Here is a 25943-nt window from a genome sequence, read left to right as displayed (position 1 = left end):
TTTGTGACGTGAAAACACCCAGCATCACTTGGCACATAGCAGGCCCTATCATTTTGAGTTGCATAGGGCTACTTTCCCAATAGGTGCTGTTGCAAATATGCAAAACTCCAGAGCTTCAAATGAATACCGATCACAGCTAATGTGTAATCACGGTATGACAGGCTCTAGTTAATCTCTATAGCTGTGCTGCCACCCAGGGACTGTGTGTCTCTTGGTAAAGTAATTCAAGTCCCTGATTTTGTGCTGTAAAAGAACCTACTTCAGGCCCATCCTCATATCACATCCAATTTGTATTTTCTCCTGTAGCTCCAACCAGTGTGTTTTAGGGTTGTAATTATATACACTACCAAAGTTAAGACTTTTTTTCCCTAACTCTTTGCACTCATTGCTACATTTTTTTCTCTAGAAATAGAATAGCTGTAACCCTGATGGATGGCGGTATTTAGAGGTAAGGGTGTTGGAATGACAAAGTGTTTATAATTGCAATGTTGAAAAACCTTCAATACCCAATAATAGAAGACTGACAAAGGTATGGAGAACTATGCAATGCAAAGTTATGGAGCCAGTACAAAGGATAAGAGGACTCTACATACACTGGTGATGGAACAAGAGGAAAGATATTAGGTGGAAAAAAATCTCAGGGCCCAAATATATATGGTACATTTTTTAAAAAACATTTTAAAAAGTATGTTGGAAATACTCCATAATAATAAAATTGCTTTAAAATGAGCAGAGAAAAGGGAAGAGTTAGAAAAGAGAGCAAACAGCCGGGCAGTAAAGTTACCTACAGAATTATAACAACAGATGTATAAGTCTCATTAGAGACAATTAAGACCCCGTCTCCCCGAATTCACATTAGTTGGTCAGACACACACATGCACACAGACTCACGCACAAAACATATCTGAAATAGATATATGTTTTTAAAACATGCTATTCGGTTGCCTTGAGGGAACCAGGACTGAGATGGGAAACTTATTTCATAAAATACTTTTTAATATCTTTGAACATTTTTGCCTTGTGCATATTACCAATTTTGATTTTGTTTTAAACTTGCAAAGCAATACAAGGTTCTTGAACAATCCACTTTCTCCAGCTTGTGATTTCTCAAACAAGCCACGTATGCTCCCTGCTTAGAGTCTTTGCATCTGCTCCCTCTGCCTGGAATCTTCTTCTCTCCAGATAGTCAAATGGTTATCCATCTCTCACCACAGGACTCCATCTATATATCCTCTTATCTTATAGGAAAGACACCCCCCTTTAAAATAAACATACCTCCCACAATTATGCCAATCTCTGCCCCTTACCATGTTTTATTTTTCTTTATAATATATATTGCCATCTGATATTAAATTTCACATTTGTTTACATATTTGTTGATTCTCTATATTCACTCATTAAAACACAAACTCTGCGGGACTCGGGTCTTTTGTTGGTTTGTGCCACTCGAACAGTGCTTTGCGCAAGCCTAGGCTCAAGTATGTACTTGATTTAGGGAATAAATAATTTGAAAGGTGCAGTGGATCTGAGAAGTTAACTCAACAGAACTGACATACACTGTAGTGTCTCTCAACCTAGGGGCACCATCTACTACCTGGGGAAAGAAATTTGTAGTGCGGTTGCAAAGAGGCCCCCTTCCTCTTTTCTGCAAGACACATATATATAAGCACGACATAGCAGTTGGTGCTGAAAACCTCTGTGGTTAGAAGTTCAAGGATATTAGAACTACTAACCCCTTCATTAATCTAAAGGAAGCTGTTGACCAAAATGTCATCAACCATCTCAACGAGGATTAGTCAAGAGCTAAGAGCACCAAACCAAACATGCCTATTGCTGAACTCAGATGTGAACTTGTTCGTTCCAAAAATAACCCCATTTCCTATGCTCTCAGCTCATATGCCTGCATTTATTAAAGAGCACTATTCCACCTATACATTTGGCTTTGAGCTTACTATTCAGCGAACGAAGTGACGAAAAAAGACCAAAAAAGACAAAACAACTCCAGCTGAGATACGAAAACATACTTCAGCTATACATCTTTTCCTTTCAAGGGTAAAAATTTTATTTTTGAGGAATTTCATACTGCACATTTTCAAAGAGAGTCACATAGGAAAGCAAAATGTTATCCTCCCCTCATCCTCAAAATAAATAAGGGCATAAAATTTCTTTTTAACTCATGACACCTGGAAGTTTAGCACCAGCATCCAAAATGAACAAAAAAGGAAAAAAAAAAAGCATTTACTACATATTTTAGATTTCTTTGGTTGGGGGGGGGGGTCTCCCCATGTGGTATTAATATTTCTTCTTTCAATTCATATTACCAAAACAGTAAAAACCAGGAAAAAAATATAAACCTAGTGGCTGCTGAAACCGGGGAGGTTGCTCTCTTGTTCTGTGCAGGCATTCCCAGGATCTCAGCTGCTGAAAAACTGGCTGACACTCTCGTCGTGTAGCTGTTTGCTTCGTAAAGAATAGTAGTGAACATTCTAATGTCCACGTTTTGGTTATTAGTCTTCCACTTTATTGCTTGGACGTTTCTTTGGTGTTGGTAAGGTTGCGGTCTGCTTTTTGCTTTATTTTTTGAATGGTCATTAATTCTTTAGGTCACCTGGAAAAAATTCAAATCAAGCTTATGAAGAGTGACAAGATGATCAAGAGTTAAAGAATAAAAAGGCAAAAATTATGTTTTTTATGTAGTTCAAAAAATCAATTTTCAAAAGCTCTAAACAAAATCTTACACCGTGTATCTTTTATAGATTTGTAAACTGAAACACTAATTTAATGGAAAATTTTTAATAAAACATTTTTACAAACCAGGTCAGTACATAACAGTAAAAATTCTAGAAAATTCTAGAAAAGAAAATTATCATCATGAAGCCTTTTCAAATAAATGGTACTATAGCATTGATAATTCTTCATACTCATTTTAGTGGCCATACAGTATCTCCTAATATGGATATACCACAGTATTTAACCACTTCTCCAACATTAGATTGTAAATAGTAGAAATTTTTTCCCCTATATTTTGGATTATTTCCTTAGGAACAATACCTAAAAATAATGTCACCAAGTAAAAGTTTATGGCCAAATGATTAATATATAATTCCATCAGTTAATGCAAGCAAGTGTGAATACAGAATTTATTTCTATAATAAACTGTCCATACTACCCAGAGATAAAACAGAATATTCTCAGCATAGCAATTGTCTACCTAGTGAAAGGATAATTGAAATCCCAAACCTCTGCATATAAAAGCAGATGGCATTTAAAAAGTAGAAACGTAAAATGATCTCAAAATTTTACGAAATCTGAACAATTTTTGGAAAAATAACACTGCTGCTATGAGCTTTACAACCTTTCAACTAAAAGCGAAGTCCTTATTTATGTAATGAAAAGGGCAACAACCAAGAAATACTAAAAACTTAAACTTTCAGGACTTACTAGATGAAAAACCCAGAATGAACCCAACTATGGCTTATAAATTCTTGTAAGACTCGCTGAGCCAGTCTTTCTAGTATATTTCCACCTGTATAAATACAATGTCCAGGATCTTTAACAAGAAGACAGAAAAAAAGCAGGAAGCAACAATGAAGAAAAACAAGCTTTTTTTTTCTTTTGGCTGCGCTGGGTCTTTGTTGCTGCACGCGGACTTTCTCTAGTTGCGGCGAGGGGGGGCTACTCTTCGTTGCGGTGCGCGGGCTCTAGGCACACGGGCTCAGTAGTTGTGGCTCGCGGGCTCTAGAGCGCAGGCTCAGTAGTGGTGGCGCACGGGCTTAGTTGCTTCGCGGTATGTGGGATCTTCCAGGACCAGGGCTCGAACCCGTGTCCCCTGCATTGGTAGGCGGGTTCTTAACCACGGCGCCACCAGGGAAGCCCAAAACAAGCTCACTTTTATGGAGAGGTTACTCTTTGCCGCGTCCTGCTTAGGCACTCATACGTGTTATCTCACTAAGTCTTTGCAGCAACCCTAGTGGGGAATCTAGTCAGTATCATTTTACCAGCAGCCGACAGTACCGCTGCAGAGGATAAATAAACTGCTCAAGATCATTAGGCTAATGACTACTAGCTCCTGCACTGGATATATAAACCCACTGGCTCTCACGTACTACACATACTGCCTCAAAATAAATAATGTTGGTTATCAAAGGGAAAAGGGAAGAAAAAAACCACATTCTTGTTTATTCTACCGATCACAGTCCTCTGTTATTAAAATGAGGCCTTGTCAGGCACTTTAAAATTATCAAATTGGCCACGAGGTGTCACAAAAGTAAAACTTTCTAAAGTTTTCTGAGGTGGTGATAATAGTTAACAACTGTCTATCTAGAAAAATGAATTTGACTCTCATTAACTCTGTCTGCATATTTGCGTCCCCAATGCCTAGCAAAGTAAGATCAGCCTCAGAGATATTTTTACCACCAAAGCTGCTCTTTCTCCAGAATCCTGATGGAGATCAGAAACTTGGCCCAGATGAATTACACAACTAGTTGAGACTGATCTGTGCTACTGTTGAGAAATCAGTGCTACTTAAAGAGAATATCAGCTCCTGTGCCGGCCACCCGAGCTCCTACCTGCTGATGGTGAAGGTGCCTGGGGAGCCGATGTTACTCGACACTGCTCTGCTCGGGGGCTGGAGCAGGGTTCTCAGATGGTGCTTCACCTGCCTTGGTCTGAAAACACAACAAAACCACAAACGAGAAATTAACTGATTCATACGGCAGTGGAAAGTTCAAGACTGAAAGGTCTCACAAGTCGGGATCTGTGAAGGTAAATCACTGTGCAAAATCTTAACTACTCTTAAAGTATGAGGAAAAAATTAGAACCGCAGAAGAATGGCCTCCAAATGGCAACTAAACGCCACCACTCTCCATAGTAAAAAGCCATTAAAAATATACAGTTGCTTCCAACATGTGCTGAGAAGCAGGTTCCTCTCTCTAAACGCTGTCTTTTGTTTGGAAAGCTCTACACGTTTTAGCCAGAATGTTAACTGGTTGAATTCAAATATTTGGTTTGTGATATGTGCAGGGCACTCTCTCTCCCTCTCTCTCTCTCTCTCTCTCTCTCTCTCTCTATATATATATATATATATATATATATATTTATACACACACACACATATAAATGAACAATGTTATACACAAAAATATATGATACATATTATACGTATCTTAAGTCTCAGTTTTCAGGTTATAAAACCACTCTTAGAAGGGAACACTAAAGCTTGACATGATTAAGGAGGATCTGGCAGCATCCCCTCTGGCTGGCTGGACTCACCTCTTTGCCATCTTGTGCAGGAGCATTAGGAGGACGGGGGCGACGCCGATAGTTATAGGGGCGCCGGTATCCACGGCGAGCAGGTGGCTGGTTTGGACCATTGGCCGCTTCTTGATTCTCTTTATCTTCAGCCTCTCCAACCGCTGGGGCAGGTCGTGGGCGAGGAGGGCCCCTAGAGCAGAGAACACAGGAGAAAAGAGAACAGATGCCCTCAAGAACATCAGGTTTTATTTATTTATTTATTTATTTTGGCTGCACTGCGCAGCTTGTGGGATCTTAGTTCCCCAACCAGGGACTGAACCTGGGCCCTCAGCAGTGAGAGGGCAGAGTCCTAACCACTGGACTGCCAGGGAATTCCCAGGTTTTATTTTTAAAGATTAAAAAGTCAAGGGATCAAGACTTACTGCTAGAATTATGCACAGGCAAGTGGAACAAAGGTGTGGTAAAAAACCCTATCTTTCTGTCATCTTCCCCCTTCACCTGAACACTGTGAACAAACATATACCGAACATACACTATGATCCTACCAGACACTTTGACAGGCACTGAGGATGGAAAAATTAAAAAACAAAAGCGCTCCCGTATCTGCCCTCCACGGACAGCATGCAGTGGAGTCTAAGGGGATTCGACGTGGGAAACAAACGAACATCGCTCACTGTGTGCCAAAGCCTGTGCTGGTGTGTTTTCACGTTAATTATCTAATTTAATTTCAGGGCTAATTTTGTGAGTTTAAGATTTACAGTAAGAAAACCAAGACGTTTAAAGAGGGTAAGTATTTGGTTGAACCATAAAGGATTGCTGCTTTTATAGGTCAAAAAAGGTCAAATGCAACTTCGATCACACAGCTAGAGATTGACAGAGCTGGGGTTCACATACACTACTGTCTTTTTTCTGTTTTCCTGAAGACATTTCTATGAAGCCTCTTTTATTTCCAAAGTCCTTTGTAATGAATCATTAGAATGACTATGTCTAACACTGAAATGAATCTTGGGAGAAAAGACGACGTAGAGTGGTACAAATCCTTCCCCAAGTAATATACTTACTCGCCTCTCAATAAACCCATATTGCCACACTTCAGGGTGGTATGAACGTCATTCGGGAATGAAGCTCCTCAAGGACAGGGTAAAGGAACAGGAAGGTTTAAAAAGCTTAAAGAGAATCTTAGGGAGTCTAGCCCAATCCAGTCTTCACAAGGGATAAAGCAGAAATAAAATAACACTCCTGCACTAATCTTTTTTTTTTAATAAATTTATTTATTTTATGTATTTATTTTTGGCTGTGTTGGGTCTTCATTGCTGTACGTGGGTTTTCTCTAGTTGCTGAGAGCGGGGGCTACTCTTCGTTGTGGTGCGCAGGCTTCTCATTGCGGTGGCTTCTCCTGCTGCAGAGCACAGGCTCTAGGCACACAGGCTTCAGTAGCTGTGGCTCGTGGGCTCCTATAGCTGGGGCTCACAGGCTCTAGAGAGCGGGCTCAGTAGTTGTGGCACACAGGTTTAGTTGCTCCGCGGCATGTGGGATCTTCCCGGACCAGGGCTCGAACCCGTGTCCCCTGCATTGGCAGGCGGATTCTTAACCACTGCGCCACCGGGGAAGTCCCTCCTTCACTAACCTTAACAATGTTGGTAGTAGTACTAATCGATTAATTTATTGAGGGCTTACTATACCAGGCATCATACTGATTGCCTGAAACGCCTTAGTACATCTAACCCTATTGACAGCGGTAGAATATCCCTTACTGTCCACTGCGTAAGCTGGCAACTAAGTCTAAGAGGAGTCCTGAAACTTGCCGGAGGAGATACAGCTACACAGGGGCTGCTAATCGCAGGGTGGGGATTTAAACACAGACGATATGATCTGTAGGCTGATTTAACCCCCGCATTAGACCGCCCCGGTTATCAGAATATTCAGTGTCCCAAACACTCGCTGGCAGCCAACTCTCCCTCCATTCATAGCACCACCACCGAATGAATGACCCATCAATTCATTTCCGCGTATCTCGTTAAATATAATAAAAATCCAGTATGACTTTACATCATGGGAAAGTTCTCAGAAGCAAATGCCGCTCCGGTACAGGGATACCTAAAAATCCTAATCACTGAGCAGGGGGAATGCCACACGGCCGTGTGAAAACATGATGGTAGAGCCCCTCCCACAATTTGGACATACGATCCAAACAGCCACATCTTCTCATTACATAATAAATACACAATACAGACCTGCAACATCCTCTTCCATCCTACTGTGGCTCACAAGCCCTGCAATCGGTCATTAGCTCTTAGAAAACGTTACCTACCTACGGTACCTTGCGCGGTAAGTCGGATTTCGATGAACTGGTCCCTGAAGTTGTGCTCCCTCTGGGACTCCATCCTTCATCTCTCCAATCTCACCCGCCTAGGAGGAGGCATGGAGAGGCAAACATGAGTGTCAGGCTACAGGATATGAGACACGGCACACAGTTGCCTTCAGAAATTTTTTTAAAAGGAGAAAATAAAAGGCTTCATTACGGAGCTGGGAACTCTCAATTCTAACAGTGAACTATGTACTGATGAGATCTGTGTGAATGACAGGAAAGAAAGAAAGACTCATTCCCACTTGACAGTCTTTTGCCTTATCCCAGTACACCTAAATTTATTTTACAATATTAAAAATTCTGAAGTGTTCCATTCACCTCTTGAAAGAAAACCTCTATTACAAAAGGAAATGGAATGATGTACCACACTGGGGCAAAGAGAATCTTTTCAAACTCAGACCCACTCATTCTACAAACTGGGTATCCCTTCAATACGGTAATGGTTTCTACATTCAAAGGTTCCACCACACCTTCACCTCTGATTGCTTCCTTTCACAATCTTTTCCTTTCATCTGTTTGCATTATTTATTGAAGTATAGCATTAAAAAAATAAAATATCCTTCCTTGAGAAATTTATTTTAAGCTGGGGAAATAATATATTGCAGAACTTCCAGGGGAAGAAAGCGCTAAAAACAAACAAAAAAACCCACCAACAATCTCTGAAATTCTTTATAATACAGCCACATCTCAATCTTTTTTTCTTTTTCCCCTCAAAAGTAATATCCCTTCCTTCTCCGTATTTCACTAAGAAAAGAGAAGCAATTAGAGAAGAATCTCCACATTCTTTCACCATCAAATCTACCAACCTACTGCATTTGCTTTTTCTTCTCTCATTAGACTGATTAAGTGGTCCATGCTCACAGCCAAAGCCAGCCCCTCTTTCTGGCCTGCTAGGGCTCTTTTTTTTTTTTTTTTTTTTTTCTGCTAGGGCTCTTGAACTCTCAATCGCCCAGCCCCTTCTCTCCTCCATCATTTCCTTCCAGGCATATAAACATGCTGAAATAGCACCCATTTTCTCCAACTTTTTTCCTTAAATAATCACAAACTTACAGGACAGCTGGAAGTATAGACTCTAACCCTCAGACTCCATTTTCTTGAGTTTCACCAGTAACGTTCTTTACAGCAAAGGGACTCATTTGGAACCATGCCTTGAATCTAGTTGTCTCTTTATCTGAATAGTTCTTCAATCTTCACTTGGTTTTCACAACCTTGACACTTTTAAAGGTTACAGGAGCAGTCATTTTGTAAAATATCCCTCAGTTGGGGCTGTCTGGTGTCTTCTCATGATGTAGCTTAGGCACCTTTGGAAGGGAAGCCACAGAAGTGGCACTGGATTCTTCTCACTGCATCCTGCCAGACGGCATATGGTTTCAACCCGTACCGTTACTGACAGTGTTCACTTTGAGAAGCAGTACGGCTCCTCCATGGTAAGTTTACTCTATCCCCCTTTGTAATTTATGAGGATTCTGTGAAGAAGTACTTTCAAAGTCTGTAAATATTTCACTCCTTATCAAGTTCAATATATTTATTTGTCTATATCTGTAAAGACTCATGGTCTTCTATGCTATTCAGTGAGTTATAACCTGTTACTATCATTAGTGGCCAAAGGGAACCCTTCCCAGCTGGCTCATGGCCTACTGGACGCGTCTCCAGCATTCTCTGAGCGCTTCCTTGCTTTCTGGCGCAGCAAGATGTTCCAGGCTCATATTGTACTCTCTGTGGCCTGGCTCCGAAATCAGCCATTTCTCCAGAGGGGCTTCTTTTTATTGGAGAATGGTATTTATAAATGAAAAACCGGGGGCCAGGCGTGCTCAGTGCTATTAACATGTCATTAACCTCAGGCCATTTTAGTAGGAAGAAATAAGGAACACACACACACACTGTAAGTTACACATGCGTAAATGTGTGTGTGTGTGTGTGTGTGTGTGGCATATTTGATCTGCCCAAGAGAAGATCTCCAAATGACCTGTGTTTCCACGCAAACCTGGCCTTTCTTCACAAAGCTACCCTTTACTCCTCACAGCACACGTTCACTCCATCATCACATGTTGCCCCTTCCATGCTGAAAACATTTCCTAAACCTGACCACTCCTCACACCTCCACTGCTAGCACTCTAATCCATGCCCCCCTGATCCCCTCTCCATGGAGGAAGTATGTTAGCTGGTCTCCCTACTTCTGCTGCTGCCAACCGTGGTCTAGCCTCCTTAAACTGTCCAGTGATTCCTCAAATACGTTTCTTCCCTATTTAGATGCCTTAACTGGCTTTTCATCACATTTGGGGTAGGTCAATAGTTCTTATCTTGGTCTACCCAGCATGCTTGACCTGCCCTAAGATAGCACCTTAATCTCACCTCACCCCTCTCTTCACTCACACCATCCCAAACACATGAGCCTCCCTTACTTCTCTGAACAAGCAAAGCTGCTGCTTCCTCAGGAACTCTGATACACACACACACACACACACACACACACACACACACACACACACACACACGCACATGCACACACACACAGAAACAGCAACGAACACGTATAAAGGATAAGCCTTTACTGGAATGATAGAATGGGAAGAGACTGGACAGACAGACTGAGTTTAAACCAAGCTCTACCACTTCTTGCCCATGTAACCTTAGGTAAAAGTTGTTAATTCTTTCAACTACTCAAATCCCTTCATTTGTAACAACAACAACAAAAATCTGGATACCACTGCCAACTCCATAAAGCTGTAGGGAAAACTAAGAACTGATTTCAAACATCTGTCCCTTGGTGGATGCCAAACAATGTTGCTCCTTTTCCTCTGTCATATAATTCTTTTCTCACAGACTACAAACAGCTGATTTAGCTCAGTAACCAATTCGACTTATTTTTCAAATACCTAGAATTATTATCTTTAAAAAAATGGAAGTCCTCTGGACACTGATATATCATGCTATATTACGTCCTCGGTACAGAAGGGAAGTACTATGGGCCTGCATATTTTCATTTTTTTCCTGTTGTGTCCAATAAATTTCACAGTTTTGTATATACAATAGAAATTGCTGGCAAAGACTTTTCCACTTGACCTCAACAATATTTACCATCTCAGAGATCTCTCTCTAGTTTTAAGCCATTACATGGACAACCTGGAAGTAGCCTAAGCTATACAGAAGAGAGTTTTACGAATTTTCGTTTGGTGCTGTTGGTTGGCTTAAGCCGACTTCTGTCACTGAACACTAAACATGGTATGTATTAGAAGGGTTCTAAGGAAAGACTGTTGAAGACTTCATGTTAGCTATTAAATGGGTAAGAATTTCAACCCAAGTTAAGAGAACTAAATGTGGTTACCAGAACATGCACATTTTCAAAATTAGTTTTCAACTTGCTCCTCTGCATCGCACCAAAGAACCCCTTTGCTCTGAACCTCCCATTCCTAAGGTGAAATATACTTTATTTCAAACGATCTAGAAAATGATCATCATGGTCTCAAGAAAGTATGATACACACGTATATGCTAATACTGAGAAGGATTATTTCAGGAAGGTACTACTAATGCCCTAAAAATAAATGTGCATTACAATCTCCCTGCCTCTTCCTGTCCTCATTTCCTAGAGGCCCAGGGTGCTGCCCTCTGAAGAAACCTACTACGCCCCATGTACCCAGTCTCTCCATATATGTAAGGCTACTTGTTATTTTTAGCACATTTGTCAGGGACAGCTGTTAAAGAGTAGAAGGGGAAAAATAACAAGAAGCCATGTAGAAAGAACACAGTCATGCATGATAGGAAGGGAAAAGGGCAGCAAAGAACAGACTGAACATAATGTTCAGTCAAAACACTTAGTAAAAAAACAGAAACCAAGGATACTAAGGGAAGAAGTTGTAGCTGGTAGTAACAAAAATGATGTCCTATCCCGAGATTACCAAGTTTCCTGGGAACTGCAAAGCTGTTAAAAGGCTTATTAATTACAGGTCAAGTTCATGATAGTTGTATCAATGTTTTGCAGTAAAAAGGAGAACCAATCGAGAATCAACAATCTCCACTCTGCGTTAGGTTTTCTTAATAATCAACACTATTTCATCTAAATTAAGGACTATATAGACATTCCCCGTCCTGAGGCACCACACTAAGGTCTTTACCTTTGATTTAATCATCACAACCCCGCAGTGAGGCAATTATCTCCATTCAAGGAATGGCCATGTTAACCTCAAAAGCTCACAGACGGAGGCAAGATTCAAATCCAGGCCCGCCTGACTTCAGGGTTCAGCGCTTACACGTACCAGCTGTCCCTACTCTACGTCTCTCATTCTTCCATACACTAGAACTGTACCCTGTCCACCCAGGGTCCCCGGTTACAGGCACGGCCCAGGTGGTCGTGCTTGTAGAAGTGTGACTGGAATGACTGCTCTGAGAAGGCCGCCTAGTCCGCTTTGGAAGCGTCGGGAAGCCAAAAGCTAGGTTTGATTTCCGGCCACTGGTGCTGGAGGAGGAGGCGGAGGCGGAGGCCGGACAGAGGGGTGAGGACCGCTGAAGAGGAGCCCCCGGTGCAAGTTTACCTGCGTTCCGTTGGGTTGGGGAAAGACCCGGGAGCGGCGGTCAGAGGTCTGTCCCACGTGGTAAGGCGGGAAGCGCCGCGGGTACTGGGGACGGTACTGGGGGCGGTACTGGGGGCGGCGCCGCTGACTCAGGGCCCCAGCGAGCTGCCCGTCAGCGGCTGAGGCGCCAAATCCTTCGCTGCCGCTCCCTTCCTCCTCCTCCCCAGCGCACTAGCGAGGCAAGGAAACAGAGATTCAGAAGATGCTCCAGTAAGGTGAGAACCCAGGAGTACCATGTAGGGTGGATGTCCATGGAAGAGAACAATCTCTCCCCCAGAGGAACAATCCCTCTATTAGACGGACAAAAATGCATTTAACCCAGATTATCAGGTGATTACCTGGGATAAACCACATTTAGATTTCAGCAGATCTGTGCACATGAAATACCAAGAAGCAGAAAGGCAAGTGCAATCAATCTCTAACGAATTTAGCTCGCATCTAGTTAGAACTGGTGTATATCAGTTGACCAGCCACCCAAAAAACATATACAAGTTTAGAATATTTAGCTCCACCAAATGTATCTTCCCCAACATTGGCTATCCACTGGGGCAAAGGCGAGAAAAATATGTTTTGTGGTGTTATCAACAGGTTGGTCCTAAGTGGTTTGCTTCCTGGAGCAGTTCTCAAAGTAGGGATGGGAGGGGGGTGGTCTCTGAAACCCTTCCCAGGGGGTTATTGAGATCAAACTATTCTCATAATGCCGGTAAGATGCTATCTGTCTTTTTCCCCTCTCATTCTCTCATGAGTTTGGGGGGGAGGGGAGGGGAATCACCCAGAAACTACAGTGACACGTGGCCTCTTGGCAGCCCCAATGCAGGAGCTGTGAGAATCCAGCTGTCTTCTATTAAACCGGAGATCAGTGATTTACAAAAAAAAATCACATAAAGCAACACCACTCTTCTCAGTTAAAAAATATAGTTTTCATGAAAAAAAATGTTTTTTATGTTTACAAGTAATGAGCTTATTTTAAATAAACTCTTTTAAATTTCTGTTTTACTTTCTAATACAATAAATATTAATAGGTATAAACACACGTAAACAAAAATTCTGGGATCCCATATTTAAGCATATAAATGGGTCCAAAAACCAAAAGAGAACCACTGACTTATGGCATGATTCTCTTTATATGTTTAGGAATAAAGTTTTAATTGCACTTTAATAGACAGTAGTAAGTAATAAATACAGACAGTTTCTGAATATAATAAACCTTATTAACAAGGGAAGTACTGACTCATTTTATATTTTTTCCTGTATTTAAACTACCGTATCACATACTAATATTTTCTCTCAAAAAGAAAAATAATAAGCAAACAGCTAAACATCCCTCAAAGAATTTTTTATTTCAAATCCTACTTTACAGGGGGATTGCTATGCCAAAGGTAGTCTTAAGCAACTACAATTTTTGAAAATGAAAAAATTTAAAATGAACAAAATAAAATGACTGACATTGGGGTTGAGGAGAGTTAAGATCTAGAGTCCTCCAGAACAAAGCTCACGTGGGCAACTCAATTCCCAAAGAGGAAAAGCTTCAACTACGGCCTCAACTAGTCTAATTTCAGAAAAGCCAAGCCATTCTACACTTTTTGAAGTCTGTATCAGGTACAATCCCCAATTATGTAAAGACATAGTAGCACAGAAAATGTTCACCAAAATAGTGAGGGTTTCTCTTTAGGTTCTCTGTATCTTTTGAGTCCTCTACAGCCAGGTCTTTCGTCAAGAGTTCTACAAAATAAGAACAATGGCACCACCACTGCCAAACATACTCAATAAGCTGTTAGGACTTAAAGACAGCACAACAGAAAACCATCATTTATGTTTACTTTCAGAATTTTGATAATTTTATTTCTAAGTATCTTTCACATGCGTGACTTCAGAATTTCCAGCTGAGGAGAAAAGCCTTCAAAGGAAAAGTTTTCACTAAAGGTTTTCGCCCACTCTTACTTCTGAATTAACCTAGAAATCAAAGTAATTACAACTAGAACTCCGTGAACCTGGTGAACTTGAAAGAGTAAATGCTATGGTAGCTCATTTCTGCCACCCCCTACACAGCTTATTTTTAAAAATCACATAGGATAAGCAAAACATGGGTAAGAGAAATATAGAAATAGAAAAGCAAGATGTCATAAGGAATCTGATAAAAATCAGTTTGGGCTGCGTGTGAAGATGACAGAATGAAGAGAGGAAGCATTTAGGTAAGCAGAAAGATATTAATCTATCAAGGTGTAGAGATAAATCATTCTCAATCTGCAAATCCTTTCTTCTGGTGCGATTTTTCAAAAGTTTTCCTTGGATGTTATACATAGCCACAATCCTGTGCTCACAAAGCATCTTGTGATGTTAAACCTTCTTCTTATCCTTGAAACAGACTTAGTGTTCGGATTTTATTCCATAGTACCAATCCCAGGTACTAACTCTAGAAACATCAAAAAATGACTCACATCTAATAGGATCCTCATGACCACAAACTGGACGGGAGTCTTTCTGGGTGCCTTGAGAATACTTTAAACTGAGCCTCCTAAGAAAACTCCAGCCGGACTTGGTTGTAAGCCCTTCCACCTGGATTGGTACCAATCTAAAGAACTAAAAATCCAGAGAATTATTTACTGCTTCTTTACTTTGAAATGATGGGAAATGCTATGCTGAATAAGACAGCTACGTAACTGAGGCAAATGACTTGATATATCTGTGGCCAGCACTGTTCATCACTTATTCCTGAGCCGTTCCCCATTCCTCCTCGCCAACCAAAGGCTGACTTTCTTAGACGTTAACAAGGGAGGAACAACAGATTCAAGGGGTCACGGGAATCCCGGTCCCCTTTCCCAGTGAACGCCGCATGACGCGGCTCTGGCTGGTAAAAGGGCCAAAGCAAGAGAAAACCTTTTTGACAACCTTGGCACAGCGACCTTCATTAAGCCTTCTTGGTACAAGATAATTAAATGACTCTTCCTGGCAGCCAAATACATACAAACTGATACAACTGCTGAACGGCAAGTTTCCCATAAGACCAGTGGCTATAGATAAATTCTGGACATGAAAAATTTCCCGTCTCCCCCCGCCCCCCGCCGCCAAAAAAAACCCAGTGTGTCTCCAGGAGAAGATACAACATTTATGTGCTCCAAGTACACACACTTGAGTTTAGATGTGTGCATTTCTTCAATCACTGATTAGAGAGAGAGACAACGTACATTACGGGGCGGTCCACGGCGTCTGCCGTAGTAGCCGCGTCTGTAGCGGCGCCGATCTGCAGCATATCGGCTCCCTTCCACAGGAACACCGTCTGGGCCAGTCACGTTGGCTGCTTCTGCACCCTGAGAAAGGGAAGAAGCAAAGACGGCCTCGGAGTTAAAAAGAAGCCAAAAGCACGGCCTTAGATAGCCAGAGGGTTGAACACTGGCAGAACATACTAGAGATTCCTTCGGTGACCTAAAAAACACACCCATGTTTTAATAAGGTGAGCAAGGTGCTTGATGTCCTGATTTAAATGTATACAGCTTGACACCTGAAAGTAACACAACACTGCTGATCAACTATACTCTAATATAAAATAAAAAGTTAAAGAAATAATAACAATAAATGTATACAGCTTGTCTGCTTCCACAACCTTTGCCTTCTTGTTTGATTCAAGAGCAGTATATATCTGTTTCAGGAACAGAGTGGTAAATATGATGCAACTGTAACAAAGGAATGCTAGACCAGGAGGAATATTCCTCACTGGAAAATAACTGAGATAATGTTCTCTTCCTAGAAAATGTTGAAACCTACGTTACTCTGCGAGGTACTAAGAGAATGCACTTGTGGGCTCACATGGCTCTGTCCAGCACTGAGCTACGGAGAGGGAAACTTCTCCCAGCTTGGCGGCAGCAGGAATGAAGGGTCCTTGACTTAGCGTCCACTTACATACACAGTGTCCACAAATGTAGTCCCTCTCTAAACCTTCTTCTTATCCTTGAAACAGACTTAGCGTTCGGATTCTCATATGGACAAATGGATAAAGTAATGCTTCAAAAGTATAAAAAGTTCGGACAAAGGAGATTCAAAAGAGCACATTTCCCACTCCCACATCAATTTGTATAACCTCAAATTCTGAAAATATACAGAGGTAAAATTAACCTGGCAAAACAAAATTTTAGGAGTTGGGTGAGACATTAGAGATCATTACAGGCCAGCATTTGCAGGTAGATAATTTGAAACTCCAAGAGGTTGCAAGATACCCTGGGGATCACATTGGTAAAGAAATCATTTAAATTTCTACATTAGGTGGAATAAAGTTGTTTTTCTTTCAAAACAGAAAACAGTTTGAGAGCTGCGAAGAATATGGGCTATGGAATGAATGGTGTGTATGTGAAGAGAGCACTCATTTGGGAGTGAAGCAGTCATTCACTCAGCTTGTAATTCAGCTGCCACGATGAGCCTCCATGGCAGCAGTACCATATATGGCTTTAAAATGTTTTTATTCTTATCCTATATTGTTTGACTGATACCTAGAATATGCTGTTGATTAAAAACAAAGCATAAAGGACATTACTAATATTGGAATTAAGTATATAACAGCATAAAAAAAATCTGTATATGCGCAACAAGATGACCCATTAGCTTCTTGGGCTGTTCTCCATCTGCAGATGGCTGTTCTACAGTCTCTCAGGATGCCTCTGGCTTTCCAAAACCCAAGCCAAAGAGAAAACATAATGATCATATTTGATTTGAATCTTCTTTTATTGAGATTAAAACATTCTTTACTGTGTATTATTTGTGCAGAAGTGCTTACAAATCACAGCCTAAAAACTTTACTCTTAGAAAAAGGTATCCTTGTTTTCTGCTTCTTGTGTTTTTTGGTTTCCTATTATGCACACGTTAACTTTTAAGAAATAAATGTTATTTTAAAAACCTTAAAAAGAGATAGCTTTTGCCCCAAAGCAGCTTTTACCTATTTTTAATACTATAAAACAGTTTAATTTTAAACTACACTTGAATATACATTTGGTACCAAAATAAAATATGTCATTTTATACCTTGAGAAGTTAGCTTTTCCTTCCATGATTAAATAGGGTTAATCGTTTATTAAAATAGAAATTAAAATGTTCTTTTGTACTACATCAAACAAGGTACATAATGACAAATTCATAAAGGGCTGAGAGACCATTTACTATGCAAGCGAGTTGTGCCAGCACCCTGGATACCCAGCCACAATTCCTCTCACCTTCTCTCCTTCAACCACATCAAACTCCACAGTTTCTCCATCTCCTACACTGCGCAGATATTTCCGTGGGTTATTCTTCTTGATGGCAGTCTGTCAAGAGAACAGAAAATTTTAAATGAAGTATGTGCCAAAACTGGCCACAGATTTCATTGCTCTCAAGTTTACTGGCTATACTGAAGAAATTGTTGATCTAACATTACTTTTAAAAATTACTCTCCCAACTAACCTGGATCTCCAAAACAACAACACAACCAAAACAAAAAACACTATAAAACTATGTTCCACACTACTGTCTTGATTCATGTTAGCCTTCAAAATTCATCTTGGTAGGTGGGTTAAACATAATGCGCAGCTGCAGCCTGATGACCTAGTCGTGATACTGGATAGATGAGTTCCCTCACTCTGCTAAGTGTCTTAGATTCAGACTACATCTCCATCAGTGCAGGGGGCTGGTGGGGGGATGCCTTCATGAAATCTTATATACACACATAAACACAAAAATACGGAGACACAGATTAAAATATGGAGACACAAGAGAAACTGCTAACCTCGAAGAAATTTTAAAAATGCCAAGGGGATAAATATTTCTGACAGAATATACGAAATTACCTCAAGAACAAAACATTGCTGATCACCTTCTCCCCTCCCATTTTACGGATGAGGAAACCAACTGGAGGCTGATAAGGGATTTATCTGAAGTTATAAAAATACAGCCCGGGGGAAGAAGGTGGGGGAAGAGGAGGGGAGATGGGGGACATTTATACCCCTTGTATTGTAACTCTATGATATTTATTCAAATTTTTCTCATCACACCATTAGTATGTCAACTTATCCCTACACACTCCCTGATAATACATTAAATGTTAATGAAGATGTTATCCTGCATTGAACATCTGCACCTAAATATCTGATTATGACTAGGCCTCTCCTTCAGTCAGTGGCGGGAAGAGAATAATTCCTGCAACGAATTCCCCATTTCTTTAGCTGGTATCTCTAAATAGTTAAAGGGGCTCTGAGTTTCTATGGAACTAGGTCAACCTTATTTTATAAAGCGATTAGGCATGTGTAATCCAGCCCTTCCCTTACTCTGAGTAGGAGGGAGGAAAAAAAAAAAAAAAAAAAAATGAGCCAATAGGGCAGAGACCTCACCCAGAGAGGAAAAAGGCAGTTCAGGACAGGATATACTCGCAGGCCTTGAACCCTCAGCCAGTCCAAAAAGAGCCCCTCCCTGCCGGCTCGTTCCCCTTTTCCTGTTAAACTGGGCAAGCCTCAACACACTGAGGTGACTCACCGCCCAACTTCACAGGGGGCTGGAATCAGGTCAGTGAAGCTGGCTGCGGGCACAGAAACTTGTGAGGTCCTTTTACTCCAGCAGTCACCAAAGGCAGCGTTCTTACCCCAAAAGGTCTATTAACCTCTAGGTGTTATAAGCAACACTCCCCTTCGGTCTGTTATGACTTTAAAAAGTCATTGTGTCTGAACCAAATAATCTACTCCAGTTACCCAGGAGCTACTGAAATATAACTGATAGAAACCACAACCAGAGAGCTTTTTCTTAGCTATCACTCTCGCCAGTCTCCAAACCCCACCCCATTACGCACACAATCCTGAACAGAAGGAAACAAAAACACAGAAAACCAGATGCTTGACAGAGCCCTGGAGGTGAACGTGCTGGTATTGGTACCTGCCTCTGTGCTTCTCTGTTGTTATACACTGAGAACTGCACACATACGCGAGACAATTCACTGAACACTAAATATACAGAAAGAACAGTAAGCGCACATAATGCTTCTTTTAACCTATTTTGCCAAGCAAGTCCAGGATACAGACCAACAGAATAACATCCTAGGCTAAGAATGTAAAGAAGACTGAACTTTCTGTACAGAGAGGCCCATGTTTTCCATAGTTTACCCATTTTCTACATTTCCTTTGAATCTAGGGGGCTGCGGGCCTTTCTGACCTGGGCCTGAGCCAAGCGTGTCTCGTTCTCGCAGGAGAGAGGACTATGCTGGGAGTTGGGAGTTTCCTAATGTCTTAGATACACACACCCTAACCATCTGCTTCCCTGTGCTATTTACTCCAAGTTCAAGCTGCTCTGATGGCGGAGCTTGAACCAATACACAGCCAGGCGAAAGGAAGACGGAGTCCAGCCCAACACAAGGAGGGAACCACAGTCAGGGAGCATAGGATGCTAACATGGAAACAGAAGGGCTTTCGCTAAAGACTCAAAGGCATTAAAAATTAGAAAGTGGTCTGATTATTACTTCATTAGACTGCAAAAATAAAAACTGTCTGAAAACAGTTACTATGATGGGACGGAAGAGCTTATGTGCAAATCTTAAAACGTAGAACTGGGCTCTCTTGCCAAAATAAAGTCCCAGAAAGAGTTTCGAGTAGCACAGTAATGTGTAAAACTCCACTTTGGGAAAGGGATAATAGCACATTACAGACGCCCCTCTCCGCACAAAGCAAATGTCACATTTATCATCACTCTTACCTGATGTACGAATACGTCTTCTTTGGTATCATTTCTGTTGGAAGACAAAAAGCTCACAATTAAAGGGACTAGGTATGCAGAAAAACTTAAAAGAATGGTTTAGATCCTAAGACCTCAAAACACAGCATAAATGTTTGTTTCTCCTCTAAACTCAATTCAGATGCCTCAAATCAATCCTCCTTAAAAACTTCTAAACCCAAAAGCTATCCACCTCACTCTTCCATACGACAACAGTGCTTGCACCCAAGCATACAGATCCAACCTACAGAAACATCCCTCTCCTCTCATCTCTCTCTAAATCACATGGCGTGTAACCAGAGCCCTAGATTTCCCTCCCAGCAAAAGCAAAGCAAGACAGCTAAAAGGACAGGGCACAGCTGTGAACTAGGCTCTCCTTACACTGAAACCTAAAACACCCCCCCGCCCCAAACTGCCACCACCCACCAAAACATACAAGGAAGAAACTGGAGGAATTTTTTTTAAAAGGGAGGCCTGGGAGGGGGGAATAGAGAAAATGATGGTATCGTATAAAAACATCAGAATACCCCCATAGCTTACAGCTGTGTTCTCATTCCTCTATGGTTAGAAGCTACTATGGTTTAAAGAAAACACTACGGTTTCTACCAGACTTGGACCAGACCTGGGTTGCAGATCCAGCTCAATTACTCACTAGTTGTGCGACCTTAGGAAAGTTGCATAACCAGTCTAAGACTCCACTTCTCCATCTGTGAAATTGTGGATACCAACTCAATTATCCTGAGGCCCTTCCCATTTCTCAATTTATCCTCCCCACCGCCACCTTTTTTTTCTTTTAATGACTAGATTGTATAAGTACTTATCAATGTTTTAGAAAGGTATTTTAATTAATGTTTAATGATCAGTAGCTTAGAAATGAGAATATTTACGGTGCTCAGAAATCTGAAAACTTACACAAGCCATTCATAAAGTATGGGGAAAGACACCAACAGCAGGTGGCACAGCACAAGGAGGTATTTAAAACATGTAGAGGTGCACACACATACCGATTTATAAATCCATATCCATTTCTGACGTTGAACCATTTGACAGTGCCAAGGACTTTGGTGGCTAAAATAGGATCAAACAGATAAATTAGTATCTGACCTACAAAAAGATAAAGCTCATACCACTAAGGTCTTGATAGCATTATTTAAAGCCTAAACATACCCGAGGAAACCATTAAAAGCTTAACTCCAAAGTATACTGGGAGAAGAAAATGGAGCAAGTGAAGCTATCACAGGGAAATACTTTTCAGAAAGACTAAACCTTTCTTCCTCATGAAACTTTTCAATAAAGTCCTAAGATAAGGAGTGGTCGTAAGTCTATACAATTCTGCCATAATTAAAACTGAGAAACACTGCTTAATGAGAAACGAAACAAAACATGCTCTTTAGAGCTTTACAACTGAAAAATTTTGTAAGTGCAAAAGAAGGGTCACAACGAAAACAACTGTAGACACGTGAACAAGGTAAGTACCGACCACCTAACACATCACTTTCATCACACTTTGAAATAGTCGGCAAACTACATAGTGAAATAGTAGCTCCTTGTTAATAGCTCATCTACAGGGACCTGAAGAAACTTGTCTGGGTGCCAGACGGGGGCCTAGCAAAGAAGCCAAGAGTAATAATAGAACTGAGGCCGGCTCAGCCCAGTTCTGTACTTACCACCCTGAGACATGATGTAACAGGCCTCTTCAAACCAGTGATGAATTTGGGATTCTGTTTCACTGTTTACCCTACTCTCTCCATTTGGTAGGAATCAAACCCTCAGCACTTTCTTATCACCTCCTCCCCCTTAACTTGATTATTGTCTCTACTTTCCCTCATGAGTAGGACCATTTCTGTAGAATGCCAGATCTTAATAGAACTCAAGAGAAGGAATCTAAACAAATAGTATGGTCATAGAATTTATACGTTGTAGATTCATATTTGTTTCAGCCATTTATTATTTTAGATGACTCCCCTGAATCAACCGTGAATACGAAATCCAGTACCTCTAGAAATGCCTATGCCTAAATTCAGGAAAGGCATAAAGCAATTATCAAGACTCAGTGAAACAGATAATGGGACAATAGAGTGCCTTTAAAAAAGAAAAAAGCTTAGTAGAAAATAAAAGTAACAATTAACATTAATCCATGCTACCTTTCTATGCGATATAGAGTGTTTAATTTCCAAGGATAAACAATAAAGATTTGGCTTTCAAATTCAAGACTAAAACAGTAATTAGGACTTACTTTGCTGTGGGCAGGGTTAGTTCTGAGTTTTGCTAGATTGATATGCTTGGGGAAGTATTTTAGCTCTCTTTGTAAAAAAAAAAAAAGAAAAACAAAAAACTCTTTATGTCTTCAAAGTCATTCAGCCCACCATTTGCTGAGGAATCTCCGGCTCTTAGGCTAAGTAAGGAAGATCTCTCTAATGAAGAGATTAAACTATTAAAATCTTCAGTTTTAGGCCATTTAAATTAGAGCAGCAGGGCAAAGAGGAAAAAAACATTCTATGCTTTGGATCCAAATGTACACAGATGACTGGTTTTAATAAATCATATGCTTTTAAATCGCACATCATTTCAAATGATACGCTTTTTGTGTCTCCCTTCATTTGCCCCAAAATTAATGACCTAGAAAAATATAAGGAAAATATAAAGTTAGGAACTCTTTTTGATTCATTTTCATACAGGTACTGTCAAAGGCATTATCTTGATTAGAAAAGCAACACTAAGAGCGAGAAAGATGAAAGTGATTTTCAAGTATAACTTCAATCCAGGCTGCAGGTTATTTTTACTCCCACTGTAGTTTTTAAAAATTTCCTAATTCCACAAATATTTCTAATGACTTCATAAGGCCAAACACATCCATGCACTCTTCTTGCTTTAAAACCATAAACTCACTTTATATACACAGAACGGGAGGTGGGAACGGAGGAAGACGATCAGGCTTCATTTAGGGGGGAAAGTTTTCCCTCAGTCCTGTCAACTACTTTCCCTGGCCTGTGGCTATGCACTGCAGTTTAGAACCATTTGTAAAAACTAGAATGTGAGAGTCCCAAACCAGAATTCCATTTCAGTCAGCACTGCGCCTGGCACATTTTAGGCACCATGTGCTTGCCTGGCTGAGGAAAGGAGATGGCAGGACACACTGGACAGAGACAGTATTGAAATGTCATGCAGAAGGCTGTCCTTGCTTTTGAGAGTTGGAATGACAGTGGAAAGATCCAAGACCTCCAGACTCATCATCACCAGGGATGTGCCTTAAGAGCAGTTGGTGGCTGAGGAAATTGACTGATCTGTTTCCTTCATCTTTAAAGATATCTGCTTCAGTTTAAAATTCAGGAGTTTAGTTAAATCCAGAAAGGTACAAGGATCAAGCGAAAAACTGAAAAATTTCCTTTATGTGAAAATCAGTCAAATTAAGAATATATACTAACACTGCTTTGGATAAGCCAAGGTTGTCTCTCTGACATTTTGCATGGAAGTGTTCCAAGACACACTTGTTGCAAACAATATCACAATATGACACGGACTGGACTGAAGCAACTTTTAGCCCAGGGAAATGAGGGCTATTTTGTTTCTCAACCTGCACATGTTACATTTAGCACGTTGTTTGACAGTAACTGAGTAAAATTCTGCCCTGTGGGGAGGAGGAAAAACAAAAAAACATGAAAACAGGCCTCTCAAGGCTGGAAACATGGAATCTTATTAAACTTTCTTCACGTTATTCCCCCAATTTTCTTCCTAGAAAACTGGGCAGGCAAGGCTCAGAGAGATCAAATACGCCCCATCCAAAATACTGAAAATTTCTCGGAAGCATCCTACACCATCTCTCACCTTCCCCGTTTAAAAAAAAAGAGGGAGTGATAGAGCACACACCCTCTGTAAACCTGTTTTAAGGCCTCACACAGGGTGTTACTTAAGGAGAGAAGGCTGAAATACGCGACAAAACCAACAACGCCCACCGCCATCCTTTGCGATGCTCTGAGCCCCCACCCGACCTGAACACCTCATCATCCGAGCTCCCTCCCTACGTTACGAGTCCCAAGATAACATTGTGAACTAACGTCATACCCGCACTTCCGACGAAGTTTTTTCAGCTGCTGCACCAAAGGCTTTCCCACAATCCAGGAAGAAAGAGTGATTGGTAAACACTTCAGTGGTTCACGGCAGCAGCGGGCACAGAGAAGGCGGAGGACGCAGGACTAAGACCCAAGTTTCCCGGACAGGATTGCAACACCTCTCCGCCGGCAAGTGGCCGACAGAAGCATGGCCTCGTTCCCGCGCCCCCGTGGGAAGGGCGTCAGGGACAGACACCTGAGCCTTCCCAGCAAGAAGCCTTTCCACTTTTCCCTCCCCCGTCTCCTCTGAGCGCCTTCCTCTCCCCGAAGGAAATGCTCTCCTCACCCAGATCCTACGCGAGGACTCCAAAGTCCCCGTCCCACGTGGGTGCCTGTCCCATCCCTACATCCACATCCATCCCAACCCCGTGTCCTCTCTCCCGACTGCCGCTCCTTTCCCCTTCGCACCGACGGATGCTTCGCCACGGGATGCGACAGGGCCCGCCTAGGGGACCCGAGTTAAGAACCCGATCTCCGGGCCCAGGACCAGGAAGAACGCGCTCGGGCGGCCGGGAGCGCAGGGCGCTCGCTCGGCAGCGCCTGCGGGACCCGCGGCCACCGGCGCCGGGGACCCGACGTCCCCAGGGACCTCGTGCTGTCAGCGATCCCGCCTCCGCCCCGGGCAGCCCCCACCCTCCCGGGCCTGACTCACCGAGAACTTTCTTCTCCGCGTCTTCACTGCCCGCGGCGGCCGAAGAGGCGGGGGCCGCGGTGCCCGGGTCCGCGGGGGCCGCGTCCACGCCGGGGTTGCCTGCGACCAGGGCGGCGGGCGCCGGGGCCGGGGCCTGGGGCGCGCCGCCGCCGCCGCCCGCCGGGCTCTTCGGCGCGGGGTCCTGGGGGGCCGCGGCGGCCGCCTCCGCCGGAGCCTGCGGGAGGGTGGTAGTGGTGGTGGTGGCCTCGCCCGCCTCGCTCATGCCGCCTCCTCCGCTCTCCCTCGGGCGCCTCGCTGGCGGTTGGTCGGCGGTTAGCGCGGCTGGAGGTCGCGGCGGCCGGGGCTCGCTCTCCGGGAGGCCGGTGCGGATCTCGAGGCGCTGGCGGCGGAGGCGGCTCGAGCTCTCGGGCTGCGCGCTAGCTCTTGGGCTCCTCGTTGGATCTTACTGCCCCAAAAATGGCCCCGCACAAGTTTTTCTAGGCGGCGCACGGGCCGGGGAGGGAAGAGGGTGGGGAGAGTTGGCTCCGGAGTTGGGCATCGACTTCATTAGCATTTAAAGGCGCCCGCTGCCCTTTCCGCCCGCCTAGCGGCGCGGGAGGAAGCGCCGGGGCCGAGGGGCCGGGGAAAGGAAGGCAAGGGTGGATCTGAGCTTTGGCAGGCTGCTCTGGAGTCTTCTGCGGAGCACGCGCTGCCGTCCCTTTGTTGGAGCGGGGCAGCGGGGCTCTCCCTCCTCGCCACATCTTCCAGGAGGGGCAAACTAGGGCACCCAAATGACGGGGCGCTTCTCTCTCCCAAACGCTCTTTCTTAAATCCTTTCTAGTTACCCATTCAACATTTATGAAGCACCAGAAACCGTTCCGAATACAGCAATGAGGAGCTGGAATACTACAATCTTAAGGCTGTTTGGCTACTTCCTCCTGAAAGATAAGTTACGGATGATTTCCTCTATGAGCCACAGGTGAGGAAACTGAAGTCCAAACCTCTGAGAATTAATGTCAATATCAGTTTACGGCAATGTAACCGGCAGCAAGTAACGAGCTGTAAATATGCATATAAGAATACTAGGGGAAAAAAATGAATAAATCCACATCCCACCTTCTGCTCTAATTACCTCTGCCAGCTGGTGAAAACTTAAGCAATTGAGCTCTCCGAGCCTCAGGAAGGAGAGCTACCGAGAAACAGATCACCCAATAAACGGTATCCTGAGTTTGAAGCGCCCACTGGCCTTTAGAGAATGGACTGGATTATGCTAAACACCGGCCAGAGGGACTGTGCCCTG

At 42.6% G+C, this 25943-nt stretch overlaps 1 protein-coding gene across 2 annotated transcripts; it reads right to left on the bottom strand.

The window, feature by feature from the left end:
* Window positions 1–769: 769 nt before the first annotated feature.
* YBX3 (Y-box binding protein 3) lies at window positions 770–25430 on the bottom strand. 2 transcript variants are annotated; one of them, XM_079938229.1, is made up of 10 exons: window positions 24665–25430; window positions 20908–20971; window positions 19886–19919; window positions 17389–17478; window positions 15377–15499; window positions 12153–12362; window positions 7565–7662; window positions 5272–5443; window positions 4569–4667; window positions 770–2608 (listed from the first exon to the last, which is right to left on the bottom strand). In XM_079938229.1, exons 1-9 carry the CDS (start codon window positions 24924–24926, stop codon window positions 4602–4604), a joined length of 1119 nt encoding a protein of 372 aa, XP_079794355.1. In that variant the 5' UTR covers window positions 24927–25430; the 3' UTR covers window positions 770–2608; window positions 4569–4601. The 2 variants fall into 2 exon arrangements, with proteins under 2 accessions (XP_079794355.1, XP_079794356.1); XM_079938230.1 differs by lacking the exon at window positions 12153–12362.
* Between the last annotated feature and the right edge of the window lie 513 nt (window positions 25431–25943).

Source organism: Stenella coeruleoalba (genome assembly GCF_951394435.1).
Source record: "Stenella coeruleoalba genome assembly, chromosome: 11".
Classification (NCBI taxonomy): domain Eukaryota; kingdom Metazoa; phylum Chordata; class Mammalia; order Artiodactyla; family Delphinidae; genus Stenella; species Stenella coeruleoalba.
Note: the sequence above shows the minus strand (reverse complement) of the source record. Positions and strands in the feature narration are given on the sequence as shown.